Source organism: Strongylocentrotus purpuratus, unplaced genomic scaffold (genome assembly GCF_000002235.5).
Source record: "Strongylocentrotus purpuratus isolate Spur 01 unplaced genomic scaffold, Spur_5.0 spur5_scaffold_12, whole genome shotgun sequence".
NCBI lineage: Eukaryota > Metazoa > Echinodermata > Echinoidea > Camarodonta > Strongylocentrotidae > Strongylocentrotus > Strongylocentrotus purpuratus.
In genome coordinates this window covers 23,895,257-23,913,085 of record NW_022145597.1, presented here as the reverse complement: position 1 = coordinate 23,913,085, position 17,829 = coordinate 23,895,257, and the positions used below count along the sequence as shown (strand labels likewise).

At 37.3% G+C, this 17,829-nt stretch overlaps 1 protein-coding gene across 18 annotated transcripts in view; it reads left to right on the top strand.

Annotated features, from left to right (window-relative positions):
* Positions 1-301: 301 nt before the first annotated feature.
* Positions 302-17,829, top strand: part of LOC587687 (dedicator of cytokinesis protein 9) — a 125,649-nt gene continuing 108,121 nt past the window's right edge. For 5 of the 18 annotated variants that reach the window (XM_030982178.1, XM_030982176.1, XM_030982177.1 and 2 more), the window contains exon 1: positions 304-1,699. In XM_030982178.1, the coding sequence (XP_030838038.1) occupies positions 1,181-1,699 (519 nt within the window). In that variant the 5' untranslated portion in view covers positions 304-1,180. Of the gene's footprint in view, positions 1,700-17,829 lie in introns of all 18 variants that reach the window. The other 13 variants (XM_030982183.1, XM_030982184.1, XM_030982185.1 and 10 more) reach the window with 7 other exon arrangements.

The following is a 17,829-nucleotide window of genomic DNA, read 5'->3' as shown; positions in this document are numbered from 1 at the left end:
TGTCTCTCCCACCAATATTATCTGTCTGTTTACTTTCTTTTCTCATAACTATTCTGTATTTAATCTTTCATTCATTTTCTACTCTCTACTGAACAAAGGCAGTCGTGTCCAAACTACAGCAGCACATTTCTTTGTTGCCTTCTAAGATGACTACTAAGTAGGCAACATTAATTAACAACTGACAATCTCACGAGACTTAATTAGGTATGGATTGCGACTTAAGGCACTCTAGGCTTGTGTAAACAGTCACTTTCATTAATTACTATTTCACAGTGACAGTGGGCTTGTTTTAGTGTGTGAGATCACCGTGAGCCGTGATTCAAAGAGGAAACATTCAATGCCATACCGCTAACCACCTGCGTCTGCGTCTGCTGAGACTATGCATTAGGCGGAGAAGACAGTACTGAGATCCAAATGGATGCATTGTATATCACACACAGCACTCCAGAGGTGAATTTATTCAGTGAGCCTTGCGAGCTCTCTCTCTGTGTCTCTCTGTAGGCCGCTGTCGTGCTGAAATTCACCGGCAAGAGTACTGTGTTCTGCAGATCACTGATATTACTCATGCCGCTCACAACAACGAAAGGGGTTTCTCTTATAGAGCTGGAGTGTGGGGTTAACGTGATGTGTTGATCATATTCCAGGTAGTGCTGTTTTTCTTTACGAAGGAAAATGCTGTAGTTGCTAAGCGCTTGGAGTTTTGTACAAGCGAAGCGTGCATCGAGGAATTCTATTTGTTTAATTGAACTGCACCGTTCTCGCCTGGATTTATAATGGATTTGTCCGTGTGCTCAGGTGGTCATGTGATCTAGGGATGTGGATCGCGGAGAGTCGATATCGGAATGAACATTGCCTGCCCGGTAGCAGAATCGACAGCGCCGCCCGGAGGGGGACTTCCACAGGGCACACCTGCAGGGGCCATTCACAAGAACACAGGATCGTTTGTTGATCTTTCCCCAGGGTACCCATCCCCCCTGAATGCGATTGTCTACAATTAGGAAACAGGGGATCATTGGCTGTACGGGTGTACCCTTAGTAATGCAATACTCTTTACGGGACTGGTGCAAAGTATCTGTGCAATATTGGATCTTACATTAGGAATATACTCAAGTGCTAGCGCTGCATGTGCTTGAATCGAATTTAGGGGAGTAGTCTCATTGGTTGATCAAATAGGACAACAATGTCTCAGCAAGTGGAAAATAATAACCGGGGGATCCAGCGAAAGGCTGCCTCGGAGAAGCGAGAGAGGGACGTCACGGTGAGAGTAGTCAAACAGACCTCGTCTGTCCGGATAAGTAATTCCTCCGGTAATGCTGAAGCGGCGATGCGTATACTTCTTGCCTCAACGTCCAGCCCCCGATCTAGTCTACGGAGAAGTGAGCCCTCGCTTGCTCCGACACCTACATCACCCACGTCCACCCCCTCTAAAAGCCCCACAAGTCAATCTCCACCGGTGACAATCAAAGACAGGACCTCTAAAACGGAATCATACTCCAGCCGCAGCTCCAAATCGGAGTCAAACATTTCTGGGAAATCTAGCCAATTTGGAAGTTTACGGAGCTCCACCTCCAGTAGGATGTCCACAGGGCCCACTGCACGTAGGATTAGCGCTAAAAAGGCACAATCACCGGAGAAAGCGGAACCAGATGCACCTCCAACTCCTCCTGCCATGGAATCAAGAAAGATTGATCTTCTAACGGTTAGATGCATACAGTATTAAGTGCCATTTTGAAGTGCATGAGTTTAGCATTGATTAAAGAGCTTTTGGCATCATATCTTGTAAAAATACATTCAGGGAGATTCTCATTCATCACTTTTATCATTATGTCTGTTGAGAGCCAGAAGGGCGTTAATTTGTCATCACCGATTCTGGGTCCAGACAGATGATACAATGTGGATAAGATATAAATTTAGGGAATGTGGGGAAAATATATATTTTCATCTTCTTTAGATATTTCAAGATCTCCAAAATGATACAAGGAAACCTGATATTTGCCTTCTCATAAATTTCAAAGTGTGCAAATTACTCATTGAGCAATCATAGTGTGCCTCAAAATGTTTGTCTTTACTGTGCATGCCTACAAATATGTTTTTCTCATACCAATTTTTGTTGGTGTGTACTGGTATTCTTCTTTTTCTTCAAAACATATGAAGCAACCATTACCAGCCAGTACACACATTCCCACAGTCATGCTTTGTAGATCAAACGCAGAGCCTTATTATATGCAGTGTTTACATAATATGAATAGAGTTCAGGGCTATATGGTTGGCTATGTGGGGAGTGTGTGTGTGAGTCACCGGGTTGTTTCTGGAAGTAGAATATGATTGTGATATATAATTAAACAGCTGAACCTCAGTGGTTTACATGGTAATATAATTATGAGAGAACAAGAAGCTGGTGAAATAGTGATTTCTTTTTAAGAAAATGCCCTCTTCTAGCTATTGATCTCAGGAGCTCTCTTTTGATTTCATTTGAAAAAGTGAGATTTCTTTCCACAATTTGCTGTACATACATGTAGTCGATACCGGTACTTAGTTTTCCTGAGCTTTTTTTATTTAGCATTCTAGAGCTCATTAATCATTTACCAAACCTGATTATTTTAACAAGCCTATGTTTTGTAGCCAGCTTTCTTCTAATTTAATTTTTGGATCAAGCTTCATATGTTAATTTGCCCTTTATTAATCAGCTTTGCAGCATATATGGTAGTCTGTACAGATTTGCATAACAAGTACTTATGGGTAATTCATGGTTTGTGAAAGTTGTTCATAGTGTTAAAGGGTATGCACATGTATGGTATATAGTGGTGGATGCCTACTTGATTAATACTTATGACAATCCGCTTGCAATTGAATTCACTTAATTATCACACAAGTGTTTTGCTGCATTCTGAGGAATCCATTGTAACAGGATTTTCCTCCTGGAAATTACTTCCTCGGCAAGTTAGACCACAGTCCGTGGTCAGACAAAGACTTCTTAATTAATTTTCAACTGGGCGAATTCATACCTATATTCAAGCCTTCATAACAGTGTACAACTGTACATGTATCATTGGAATCCAATTGGCAGACAGTTAATCCATACAAAGACTGTGGACTCGTACCCTGTAGAACTAATTATAACTCCGGTAGTAAGAAGAGGATATCCTTCCATTCGTAGTGTCGATGATGGAAACGTTTAAGAAAGCCATTTCCAGGATAAGTACTGATATTAAGATTCTTGGAGGATGTTCGATTGTGATCAGAAGCAACAGTGGGTCATTTGCTTTGGGACTAAAATATAAGGTTGAGTTAAAACTGGTAAAAGTGAAAAATAACTTTAAAGAATTCTCATTCTTATCATGTTGGATTCAAGAATATCATAGTTGAAATGTCCCTTAAAATAAAATAGAATGCTCATCAAATACCCTCTTATTTGAAATATGCCAAAAAAAAAACTGAACAGTTGGAACGAACGTTGATGCCACATGTTGTGTGTAGTCCCATAAAGCCATTTCTCCGTGGGGTGCATGGGGTTTTCAGCAAAATTTCTGATCATTTTGATGATTCTAATTTCCAAAACATCACTGTGTACAAAAAAGTGTTACAATGTACACTGAACATGTATCTACTACATAATTAATCTTTCCCAAGTATGTCTGTTATAATCTCATGACCAGAACTCACCTATTTCTTTAAGGTGTTAAAGAGAGAGAGAGAGAGAGAGAGAGAGAGATAGAGAAAAATTATGATGGCGATTGAACTTTGATTCTGAAATTTATCAAACCTGTCTATAAAGGCCATCCAAGGGGAAGGTGTTGAATTGAAATGGCCTATGTATACAGGTTATCACTATAGACAGGTACTAGATTTAAAGTAGATACATATATCACCTATAAACTAAATGGAGCCAAAATTAATGAACACTTGAACAAGTTGGCCAATTTTGGGGAAGTGGCCATCGTGAATCCAGGCTTTATTTAGCTGTATTTTCTATCAAAACTTTAGATTAAATATGGAGGCCAAAATGCCAAATCATTTCCAATTTCACTTCAACGATCCTGCTACCTGTCGTCACGCTTTCTGACACATGTCAATATGGCCTGACGCACTGCAGGATCAGCGCGCCTGTCACGCAATGTGTTGGTCGTCTTCTATCATATATCATTAAATTGATTGACAGCTAAAAACAGCAACGTCTTCAAGGGATTATGATGGGAGATTAGACCTAGTCTGCCTTCAAGTTAATCCACTTTAAAAAGAAAGTGATCAGGAAGAAGTATTTAAAGTACCAGTCGCATGATACACATGTATCAAAACTTAGATTTCGAAACAAGAGCCCACACAATATTGTAAAGGTCAATGTAAAAAAAAAAAAACCTTTTGAAATTTGAGCAAAAAATGAAATGAGTTAAAATGAGCATAAATTTGTCCTGGGGTTTGAACACACTACCTGTGCAATCATGTGTTTTAAAATAGGAAGAGTTGTTTCACCCATTTGCAACAATACATGAAGACGATCGGTAACAGTTGAACGTGCGAAATGCAGAGAATTTGCATCCAAATTGTTAAGTCCTTTTTAAAATCTACATTATTGGTTAATTTTTGTAAATAGTTATCTGTCTTTAGTAATTCTCATATTTTTATAAGTACCGTTCTGTAAATGACATATTTATCTACACATTTCTGAATTTCACTTTTTAGATAAATATCTTACCAGTCCTACATGTATGGTTATAATTGGTTATGTTAGCTGTTATCGTAGCATTCCAAACAATTTGAATAAATGTTTCTTCGTAGTGCTTCAAAATATTGAATATATCTTAAATTTGAGTTTGGAATAGTATAGGTCCAAAGAAGTGACCCTGGGAACTTAGACTTCAACCCTGGTCCTGAATGACACCTGAATCTAGGTGATTAATGATGTCCAGTCACTGTAATCCTGATGCATGATTGTCTGTCACGCCGTTTCCGTGGTTATACCTGGGGATGCGGTCTACAGGAGGACCTGGTTGGTCATCATTTAGGGGGTCCACTACGGGTGAATGGTGATTATTTTCCCTGGTAGAGACTTGACAACCTGAAAAGCAAGTCTTTCCTTTAAAACTGGGGCAATTGAAATTGAAATCCAGTGATTCAATGCTTTAAACACTAAAACCAGGGCTAAAACCATATATAATGTGCTTTGCCTGTCTTGTAGTATTTGCAACTGATATGATTAACATTATCATCTATATTAGATTTTGCATTTCAATTAGTGTTATAGTTATAATGATTACATATATTTATGATCATGAAAAATGTCATGATACTAATTAGTAATGGAAACAATGGTTACTATCTATTCAAAGGTCCAGTACATAACTTATTTAATTTGATATCATTTTCTTTTAGGGTTTTTTCTGTCAACTTTATTTTGCTAAACGAATGAGTCACATTTGTTACAATTTATTCTCCCTTTCTAATTGAAACTCAATTAGTATCTATGTAGAAATCCCACTGTTTCTCTCTCTAGACAAATTTAATTTGAGAATGCGCTGTTGCCCACTTCTAGCACTCTGGCAGCCAAAATGAATGAATTAAGCTAGAGGGAATACCGATAAGAGATGCAACACGCATACATAATGTTTGTGTAGATGGTCTCCAGTTTAATACAGGCCTCTTTGTAAAGTCAAGATGAGCCACACTTTATAGCTAGAAATTGTAATAAAAAGCTACCTGAATAGTAGACTGTTTTATTTGGCATCTTTCTTTGCCATGGGCTGAAGATGTACATGTATTTTTAGTTTAATGATTTATGTTCATTATAAGGTTTAGTATTTAATTTACTATTTACAACATCTTTGAAACTTCTGGGGTACAGGTTGATTAAATACATGAATTATATAAAAAAAAGGACCCCCCCCCTCCTGGTCTTCCCCGGAAGAAAGAAAAATCTTCATTATCAGCATCACCATTAACATCACTCCCACCACCCCCACCACCGCCACCACTACGCCACCCCCACGCCACCCCCACCAATATCAGATTCTATTGCCATCACGATCCCCACCATTACAAGCATTATCACCACCATCATCATCACCATCGTCACCACCATCATCATCGTCGTCTTCATCATTATCATCATCATCATCATCATCGTCGTCATCTTTATCATCATCACCATTATCATCTCCATCATCATCATCATCACCATCATCATCATCATCACCATCATCATCATCAGCATCATCATCACCATCACCATCATCATCATCATCACCATCACCATCATCAGCATCATCATCACCATCATCATCAGCATCCTCACCATCATCACCATCACCATCATCGTCACCATCATCATCACCATCACTATCATCACCACCATCATCATCACCATCATCACCACCATCATCGCCATCATCATCATCATCATCATCATCACCACCATCATCATCGCCATCATCATCATCATCATCTTTACCAGTTGTGACCATCACATTCTCCATTCTTTTCCTCCAACTAGGTATTATGAAAAGATTTGATTAATTCAGGAAGAGTATGAGGAAGGATCGTGCGAGATGACACAATTAATGCACCTGCCTTTGCCGGATTCCCTGTAGCACACCAAAAGGTCAAGTTGCCTTCCGAAAACCCAGTGCCCCTTTTTTAATCATGAGGATTGAGGAGGGTTTTTTTGTAAGGTAACATTAAACTTCCAACAAAATCATCCAGAATCCTTATAATATATCTAGTAAGAATGTCAAGACAATTAACTGAGTAAAATTGATATTTCTCTCAACAACAAATGAACAATTGTATAATAATATAAATTTGGTACATTTTGCAAATGACTTCTACTTGTCGTCTGCGTTTTCATGAACCCAACGTTGTGTTTCAGATAATCATGTTTACGTTGTGGTGCAATGTAATTCAAAAAACAAGTTTTAGCAATTTAATTTCTTTAACAAAAAAAAATATCTATACATTGTGTAGTTCCATATTACCATGACGACCACCGGCTATTGAGCACCAGTTATGGACATGTATTTTATCTTCTAAAGCATTTTAGCAGGTAGCAATGCGGGTACCTCCAATACTTCACATACATATCACGTAATGAATGTGCTCTTTGGTACTGACATGTCTAGCATTGGGGAAAACAACCTCTACCTCGAGGAGAGGAATACATTGTCTGGCTGGGATGAAAGGTCTTCTCCCTCCCATCTCATGTCTTCCACGATGTTGTTTCCACGGCGATGACATCACTTACCTTGAATAACTCGATGACTCAGCCCAGTATCTCTCTTTTTTTGGTCTTGTCTTCTTATTTCTCTTGTCTCGATCTCTGTACCTGTATCTGTTCTATTTTGTCCCCATCTGTCTCTGTCTTTCTGTCTCTGTATTTGTTTGTCTTTCCACATTTCTCTGTCTGTCTGTCTGTCTGTCTGTCTCTTTCTCTCTCTCTCTCTCTCTCTCTCTCTCTCTCTCTCTCTCCCTATCTGATCTTTTCTTTCAATTTATCTCGTGTTCATGACAAACTTTAATCATACTTTTCCCCAACATACACTTCCTTTTTCTGTTATGTTTCTGAGGTTCTTGTTTTCACCCTCCATCTTTTCTCTGTTCCCTATTTGCAGTTCTTTTATAACATTTAGAGTTGAGAACTGGTATCACATATTTGGTCTTGAGAGCTTAATTTTTCTGAGTTGGTTTACATTGATCTTGCATCACATTTTCCCTTTGTTTTTCTGGGAATAAAGGTGATGTTAGAAGAAGAAAAATCTTGTTTCTCCTTTGAAAAAACTCATGTTTCCTTAGTTTCCTAGCATTTTCATTTACAAAGTCCATCATTCAGGACTGTTATATATATATATATATATATATATATCATTTATAATTGTAGAAACTTCCTTGGTTTGGAAGGCTTTTGCTGACTGCAGTTCCCACATCTTAGCATATATCGTGTACATGTATGATCATACATGTTTCCATTTTCTTACTATACCATACAATTTACTGAGCTTGCTCTCTGTTTTCTTTCTCCATTTGCATACATTACAAAAGCATTACCGGTATGCAAGTCTCCTATTATGAACTTTATATGTATAGTACTAAAACAACTTTCTTACTTTAGCTTTCACTCAGGTTTCGTTCCTGCATCTCATTATTATTAACCAGGATATGGTCATACATGTACATGGTTCTTCTCACCCTCCAGCTCTGTCAGCCATTTTTGTTATTCTGACCTGGCGAGTCTCCGGTTGCGAATTAATGAGCTCGTAAAGAGTTAAATGGTCTGGAATCCAGTGACAAGCATGATATTGTGTACACCCTACATCTATATGCATGTGGAGTTCAAGTTGATATCGTCAGCTTCCAAGCAGGCAGGAGAGTGATGTGTTCTTGAATCTATCTGCCTACAGTACCATAGACTATATGCTATATACTATATTCTATACTCTTGCCCGAGAATATTGTCTGTTTGGAACCAGAAGGGTGTTAACTCTTTTTGAAGTATATGAGTTAAATCTCTTCTGGTTTTGAAAAGACGATATCTGTTCAAGGCAGCTATATACCTGAATCTCAGAATTTGTATGGTATTACCATGAATTAATTTACAGTAATTTATGTATACTGTATACAGTACACTTGAACATGTACATTTTTGTATGTACACATATTACCACATTTTCAGGGGGGGGGGGGGGTAGAAGTATTAGGTATGATACAGAAGCAGTCAAATCGTAAGTAAGATACAAGAAGACAAAGGGTCTCTTTTCAAAATAAAGGAAAACAAATCTAAGTACATTTATTTTAACCAATTGTTCATGGGATGATTAAAAGTGTGTACTCATAAAATACCCCTGGAAATTGAAGTGCAACTATTTAACAAAACAACACTGTGTCGAACACATTACAAATATTCACATTAATAATTGTAAGAAAATTGAAGTAACATAGAACCTACGTCATATTGGAATGCATGGATTATCTGTTACAATACTTGTAAGGGAGTATATTACCAGGAACTATTTGTATCATAAATGCAGGTCTCTGTATAATCCTTTGGATACCGGTACATAAATATAGTAGTAAAGAACATGATGTATAACACTGAGGCAGAATAGATATACATGTACATACTTTTATTACTTGAGGTATATATATATAGTTTTTCATATTTTCTATGAACTAAACAAAATAATACCTTTCCTGTTGCCAGTTGGCAGTTCCAATGTTCTTGTTCACTTCAGAATTACACTTTCATGTAGATACAAATGGGACATTTCCTACTCCTACTCACACTTTCATATTCAACAATAAGGAAATTACCTTCCATTTCATTCATGAGGAAATTAACTTCTTTATTGGGTATTATGTTTCATGATTATGGTATTTCACTACCTTTTAGTTTCTAAGAGACACATGTGGTCAGTGGTAATTGAATTTTCAAATATTAGAAATTTATTATCTTGTCCACAATACACTTTTGCTTCTAATATGTACATATACACGGTATCTATATTTCCTTGTTATTGCTTTATTTTATGCCGTGTTGCACGGTTTTCAGACTTAAGTAATTTCCCCTTGTCTACAGGAAAATGTGATTTTTCGGCAACATCCCTCAATAGGAAAAAATCCTATTGAGGGATGTAAAGGTGTTGGTCTGTATACTCTTGACTTTATCAAATACAATTAATTAAGTGGGAGAGAAGTCACCATGTCTGGTACCAAGACTACTTGAGAGGTAGCACATGATCTATCGAGGAGGAGAAAATAAATGAATTAGATTAACGCAATAAAGCCGGAATGAGACTCTCACATCTAGGACTCACATCTAAACATTCTAATGAAGTCCAGAAAGCACAACACCTCCAGTGCTAAAAGGGTACGAGTGACATATTTTACAATTTTTGTTTTATTCTTTGAAAAGACAGCATGGGATTTTCAAATGGTTGGTTTTTCTTGCATTTTTAGGAATGATAATTACTTTCTGCATTATGACACATGATAATCATTTGTTTGGAGCCAGAAGGGCATTAGATCATATACTTCAACAGAGTTAAAACCCTATTGTCTCAGCAGTCCATTTTTATAATTTTCTCTTTTACTTAATGCAGTTCCACTTCATTCTACCATATTCAAGATGTCATAAATTGATCCCTTTTGTCAATTAAAGCCTTCTGCACTCCGCGGACTCGCCATGAATTTGTCACGTGCACGCAAGAAGGGCATTACTGCCATTTATAATACATAGCTCTTATATGGCCTTCTTGCAGACAGCCAGTATGTACATTCCTTAGAAAAATCTCATTTTATGAGATGGGGGCCACTTTAATCAAGTGTCAAACCCTCGTCCTTTCCCATCTGCTCCTGGTAGGGTGCGCCTCCCGTCACCCACCCGCGATCCCAGGCCCCTTCGCCCTCTCCAGAGAGGACAAAGAGGTGCGAGGGATGTAGAAGAGGGTAGTAGAGCTCGTAACACCATCGGTAATAACACGATCATCACCTTCGCTTGAGGTGTTCACGCGGCAAATGCATTTGGTGCGCTGTGCATGTCAGAGAAAATGTTCTGCCCCAAACCTGCTCTTTTCCAGGTATGCGGTGGAATTTGCTCTAGAAATTTTTTAAAGAGCTATTATGAACAACAGCAATACAATATTATTGGACATTTAAGTATCCATACACAGTATTACCCAAAATATAGCTGTTCGAGAATTCTCTTTATGATATGACAGCATTGGAAATATTATACCGGTATATTTATGTATTTACGTCACTATCCTAAAAATTGGTTGACAAAAGCACTAGCAGACATGGAGTTGTTGTTGATGCCAAATAATCCTACCAGGACATCCCTATTTAGTTTCACAAAATCCTTGGGTATTATTTATCAAAATACTTCTTAAAGGAGTTTCGCCTTTCTTATCAAACATCCTTCTCAAAGTACATGTATAGGGTGCAGTTACCTATGCCCCCTCCCCATTCCACAGGCATTTACCCCCCCCCCCCCTCATTTATATTTTGATTCACCAAATCCTTGGTCTCACAGAACTAAGCAAAATATTTCCAAAACAGTTAAACATCCTTCTCAAATCTCAAAGCATGTAGTGCAATCAACCCTCATAATTTTCAGACACAGGGAACTAAACTGTCATATGATTACAGCTAAGTGAATAGGGGGGGGGGGGGGGGAGGGGGAGGGGTCACATGGGTCTGAACCCACTCACATTCCTTTCTTTTGCTTACCAGAGACTTTTTTGAAAGTAATACTCTTTTCACACTGGTTTTGCTTAACCCCGTACTTTGCTTAGCCCCGTACTATCCTTAACCCCGGACTATTTTTTTGGCTTTTCACACACGCTGTTTTTAGTCCCGTACTAGCGCCTATTCCGGAATAAGAAAATTCCCGCTGTTCTCACTGCATTTCGTTAACCCCGGATATCGTGTATGTTATGATTGGACATACTTCGCATCTGGCCAGCTGCGATACACTCCATTGCGTAGTACCGGACTATTTTTCGTTTCTGTTCTCATTCATTTGCTTAGCACCGCAATTGCGGGGTTAGCAGGAGTTAGCACCACAATTGCGGAGTTAGCCCTGCTATTTTGCAGGGTTAGTTAACCCCGTACTATAGGTGGGGCTAAGACCCCCCCCCCCCCCCCTTAACCCTACCTATAGTACGGGGTTAAGCAAAATATTGCCAGTGTGAAAACAGTATAAATGAGTACAAAAAAAGTATGATTACCATTTTTTTAGGGGGGGGGGGGGCTTGTTATTTTTCTGCACTAGTCCTCATCCCTCTATACAAAATCGTGGATCCACCCTTTTACAGTTCATCAGATTCTGTCAGAAGAAAAAAAAGTATGGTATATGTAATCGATGCTGTTACCATAGCACTAGCTAGCAGGAATTTTGTCTAGAAAAAAAAAGTTTGTTTACCAGAAATTTATTCCTGCTTATGAATGCAGATTTCATTTCATGTATCAACAGGGGGGAAAAAGAATAAGCGAAGCAATAATAACCGAGTTAGTAACAGTCAACTGCATCTCTTTACAAGGGAGCGAGCGTGTGTATATTATTCACGTTCAGTATACATTGGAAATTCTGACTGATTGAGAATGTGCTTTCCTATGCTTCATGTTATGTACATGGACATTCAAACCGCCATGCAGCATTAAACTTGTCTGTTTTGAGCTAAAGGGGCATTAATACAGTCTTCAAGGATATGAATTTGCTAATGTCTCTGAAAACAATTGGCTGAATGTTGTTGGAATGGTTAACAAAATGCCAGTTTTGATAAAAAGCATTGGTTTTGAATCTCTTAATGTGTTGCCAATTTCAAGATTTAAACATTTATTTTCATTTTTTAAAATTCTTAGCATCAAATGCAATATTAGTCAATATGAACAAAAATGGATGAGGCACGTGTGTGCAGAAATTTTTGCCCTTTCTAGTTTTGTATCTTGTTGTTTATGGCTGTGAATCAAAAAGTTATTGAGCCAAAACCACAAAATGTGGTATTAATTGTCTCGAAAGGGTTAATGCCCTTCTAGCTGAACACATACATTATTCATGAGTGATTTACACATGAATGTCTCTAGTCATTGATCATCCAAATTTTCTTGGCTGTTCTGTAATTATGGTTTCTATAAATACAGCCCTGTAATGCCATGTTGTAATTAGTACTAATTCGGGTATTTGCGACATACTAATGTCAGTCAGTGTCATTGGCGATGATACATTGTACGTATGCGGAACATTGAGTCGGGTTTGCCCCACCTTTTCAGTACTTATTCAAGTTCAAGTTTGTGGTCGTAAATGGCAAAATATGTTAATTGCATGCACTAGCATGCAGCATGTTTTAGGGGAAAGGTTGATTGTAAAGGAGCAATCGTTAATCAGGTTTATTTGTATAGCTTATCACAAATATATTCTTCTTTTACTTCTTTGATTGTAGAATATTTTAGCTATTTTCTCTTTCGTTGAGAGGATCAATTTTTTATTTCCCTATTTATCGAAAAGGCCAATTAAGCGTATCATCTGTTGAGAAGTACATTGGTAATTATTGGTATTCTATGCCCTTCTGGCCTTCACCAGATGTGAGACCTTTTCTTGAATCATTAAAACTTACTGTCGATTTTGATCTCTTGTAGTCCCTAAGTTCCATAAATGCATTTTCAAGTATTTACACTCATCCCCCATTTTGCTTACTTGACTGAATTTAATCATGTACTTTAAAAGATCATGGTACAAAATCCATTTCGTGAGCAATGTCACATTTGCATATTATTCATGTTCATGTGCTGTCGGCTCATTCTTCTAAATTAAACATGAAAATTTGTCATGTGTGTCTGAAAATATGGTATGACGTAGCCAGGAGATTACAAGCTGATTAAGAGGATTAACATTAATGTTGAGCGAGACATCGTAGTCTGCTATATTAACATTCCCTTAAAGAGGCGGTCGAGTCTCGGTAATGCAATATGATTGATGAAAAGAACTGTCTAGAAGTTATTTTATATGTTTTTTTTTGTGGTATACTAGGTAAAAATGTGAATTATGAATTATGTTTTTGGAATTATTAGAATCAGAATTACATCAAACTGGCTACATTTTGCTGAAAACCATGAAGAATGAAAAGGAAGGGATACAGATATGGATGCATAGAACTTCACAGATAGGTTCAGTTGGAATTAAAATTGGTTTAAAATGTGAAATCACTTCAATAAGAGTAATATTTTTCATGGGATTTTACTATTGTGATATTCTTCCATGTGAGAATCAAAATAATGGAAAAGGATTGGACATTTTATTTCCACTTTTACCAGAACTTGACTTTATCTACTCTTTAAATCATTGCAGAATATTTCAGGTGTAGCCGTCTGGCTTGTTATTAGACACAGACGAATGCAGACAAATGTTGTACTCCGTCTGTGCATTTTAAATTTATCAAATTACTAAACCTGATGCAAGCAGCACATGAATGAATCGTGTATGTGCCTTGGCTAAAATCACTCATCATCGCACAAACTTCATCCTCTCTGTAACCGGACTCGCGGATATAACGTCGCGCCGTTCGTTTCTTGCGATGACACACCCCTCGCCTCTGCGACTATACATGTACATTTGTGGCTGAGTCGTTCTAGAGTGTGCGTAGATGGGAAATATGCTTTTCCGTTTGTCCTTTTGAAGATCTCTTCTTGCTAGACAAGGTCACCCTGTATGAAGGGCATTGAGGTACAAGATTCGATTAGAGGTATTAAGTATCGTAATGAACTTGAATGTGTTCTGAGAATGCACTTCACTTAAACCCAAGATTCTTCGTTCTTCAGGATCACTTCAAAGAGATTACTTCTGCTGAGAGATGGCACGAGAGCCAGAAGGGCATTAACTCAATAATTGTTAGCGTTCTGGCTCTTAAAAAATTGGGTGATCCAACCCCACATTAGAATTCCTTTCAACAAAAAGATCAAATACATTACAATGTCTGCTGAGAGACAGAATGAGAACCAGAAGGGCGTTAACTCAATAATTTTTAAAGATCCTTCTTGCTCTTAAAAGAATTGGGTGATCCTACCCTACCCTTCTTTCACATAAAAAGAACCAATATACATACAGGTGTATGTGTGTTTGTGATGACAATGTCTATTCAGAGCCAGAAGGGCATTAACTCTGCGTACACAGAGTTAACCCCGTCTGGTGCTGAACAGAAGATAGGCACCATGTGACAATGCATTGTATAGTAGACTCATCAGGTAGTGATTGCTTTACAGTTATATTTTTATTAATTACCTTCATTTAATTTTCTATGAAAAATTTGTTTTAATTAAATATACATATACATGTACTGTATGCATATTTCATATATTTGTTGAACAGACAGCATAGAATATACATTGTATAAGTTTACCCTGAGCTTGAACCATCTCTATTTGCTTGATATTACACAAATGACACTGCTAACAAAGGGATCTTAATCCTGATGGAGGATGTTGTATGATTTTAAGAGCCACTGTGTGGGAGACAGGATTAGCTGCTGTATTAAAGGGATTAGCATTATGAAAAAGTTAAATAAGATGTTTAGGTGAGGGCGTATAATGATCTCATCCATGGGCCCCTTGAAGAATATTCTAATCGATTCAGACTCCAAGATGGAAAAATAAAAACACATTTACACAGGGGTGGAAGGTTCATGTAATTTCCCTCTGGAAATCTCAAAAAGAGGTCTGCGAAAAATTTAAGAACACAGGTTAAAATAGATAAAGTAATTTGTTTCCTCAGAGAACATTACTTTACTTGAAGCAAAATATAAAAAAAACTGTAAGGAGGTTTTGAGTGGTTTGCAAATCTTCCAAAGAAATTAAATTTGGTTTGATATCTGAAATATGGTAAAACCACCTCAACTTCTTGCATGTGAAAATGATTTCTCTGTCTCTCTCTCTTTATGACATACAGTATCATTTAATGTTCTTCAGCCTTTCTGATCATAGATTTAGGTAAGGGAGAGTACATTAACATTATTGTCCATTGTTTTCACACTGCTTGAACAATTCTCGCAAAATTAGTCACGCTGTACGTATATCTTGAACCTTGAATGAGTGCAAACACAAATAATCAGATCAACATTTTTCATGATGCCAAAAGTGTGACTAAATGACTCGACAATCAATGAATAGAATTAATTTGGGTTGAACATTGGGAAGGAATGTCCCGCGCAGAGTCAAGCTGTGGTTATGTTGGTTCCCCACATCCTTATTGGATGATAATTATATCGAAGGCACCTTAGTATAATGATGTCTCTATCACATGCAGGAGATACTGCTAGTCTACATAAAAGCAGATCCTTGGAAATTACACTTTAATGGACGTTCAAGGGTGTTAGTCACCAAGCCCCCACCCCCTCCCGCGCGTGCGCCCCCTCACATTGTTCTCTGTATGTTAGGGGTTCCATATGTGGTGCAGTATACTGTAGATACCACTTCTATAGAGAGATATTTATGAAGTTGACATTTTTAATTGACAATCAAAAGTATAGCCATGCAGAGGTGAAAGCAAGTTGTGAAAAGAATGATTGATACAATCATCGATGCAATCTAGGATCATATAATAGGCATGGAGTTAACTTTCATGCAGGTCTTGATGAAAATGTTATTTCTTTCCTCTTTTATATTTGAAGAAAAAAAAAAGAAATTGACAAAAATCATAATCTTATCTAATTTTTTTAAGGAATTATCATGAACCTTCGACTTAAAAAACGATTTTTCATGGTAATCATTAATTTTTATTTGTATCCTTTAAATGCCCTTTTATCTCTAGCAGACAGCCAATTTGATTGTAGTCTACTTCCCTGTTTAACTTCATTACTGAGACTGGTGTAAGACTACACTCACAGAATTATGTCTCACGCTCATGCTGATTTCATACTACATATTTCTTCTGTACATGATCCATTGCCTTGCGCTAAACTGAGAGGTCGCTAAATTCGTAGAATCCATTACATTCATATTCATGTTTGGCTGTTAGTCATACCGTAAATTGAATTTCAAGCTTAATGCTAGGTTTTGATATCGTAATCTTCAAGGAAATTATGGCGGTAGTTGGAAATCTTGTCCAATTTCCAAATCAGATTATGAAATCGAAAGAGAGTTCACACAAGTACATGTAAAAGAAGGATGAGACCATTGACATTGCTACTTTGCTTGTAAAGTCAGATTTATAAGTTATTTTTTTGTATGCAGCAAATTGACCAGAACTAACTATACTCTTTATAAAGCTAACCTAAAACCTAATAAACTCTAATACTATATCTTGATGAAACAAAATCGGGTGCAAATTATGTATCATGTTAGATACACATGTACGTGTAGGCAATGTTGTATGACACTTGCTCCTGCAACAGTTTCTCTGCAGCAACTCAATTTCATACTCTATCCAAATCCTTTACTTCTGGACCATACACTAGGCCTAATCCTAACCCTAAACCGACACCTAACCTAAGACCCAATCACAACCCTAACCCTAATACCTTTTATAAACTAAAGCCCAGAGCAAGCTGTTGCAGGAGTAAATGTCGAGTCAGGGTAGGTTTATTTCTTGAAAAGGACACCTTTGTTGCATCCCTTCAAGTTTTAATGTACATGTAGTCTGCTAGCTTGTGCAGGTTTGGTAAACTGTGGTGACAGGAACTTGAGGAAGAGACAACAATTTCACAAATCATTTCTCATGCCTTACTCATAGCAATTCACCTGTTTTCCCCCTGCCATCTAGGTTCCGCAAATATATAAATACACCAGCAGGCTTGATTACTAATGCGAGGGTGAGAGTAAGGTGGAGAAAAGATCAAAATTGAGTCCTAATAGCTTTATTTGGAAAACCACATGTTTAAAGATACTGTTGAACATTATTTGATCATAAAATCGTGCAAATAGGATCACTAAACAATTACTTTAACTAAATGATTTATAACAGTTGCAATATAATTCTGTTATTGATTACTTCAAGTACATGCCAGTACATATAAATGAAACATTTTGTGTTTCCCTAGCAATTGATTATGATTTATAAGAACTTGTTTTTACTGTGATTCTTTTATTATTCAGTTTCCCCCCTATCTACCTTCTCCTCTACACTATTTGATGAGCATGTATGTATAGTGTGCCTTTTATTAAAATCAATAACCATTCTGATTAGAAACAATATTTGGTGAGTCAAATCCAACAATTATTCATATTTATCCTTGGTTTAATAAGAGAACATGATTTCTTTGTTACTATTGACGAAATAGTCAATCACCGCCCACTTTTCCTGGAAAATTATGATCCCAGTATTCAACTTTATAATGTTTGTTGTCTCCTTGGCTT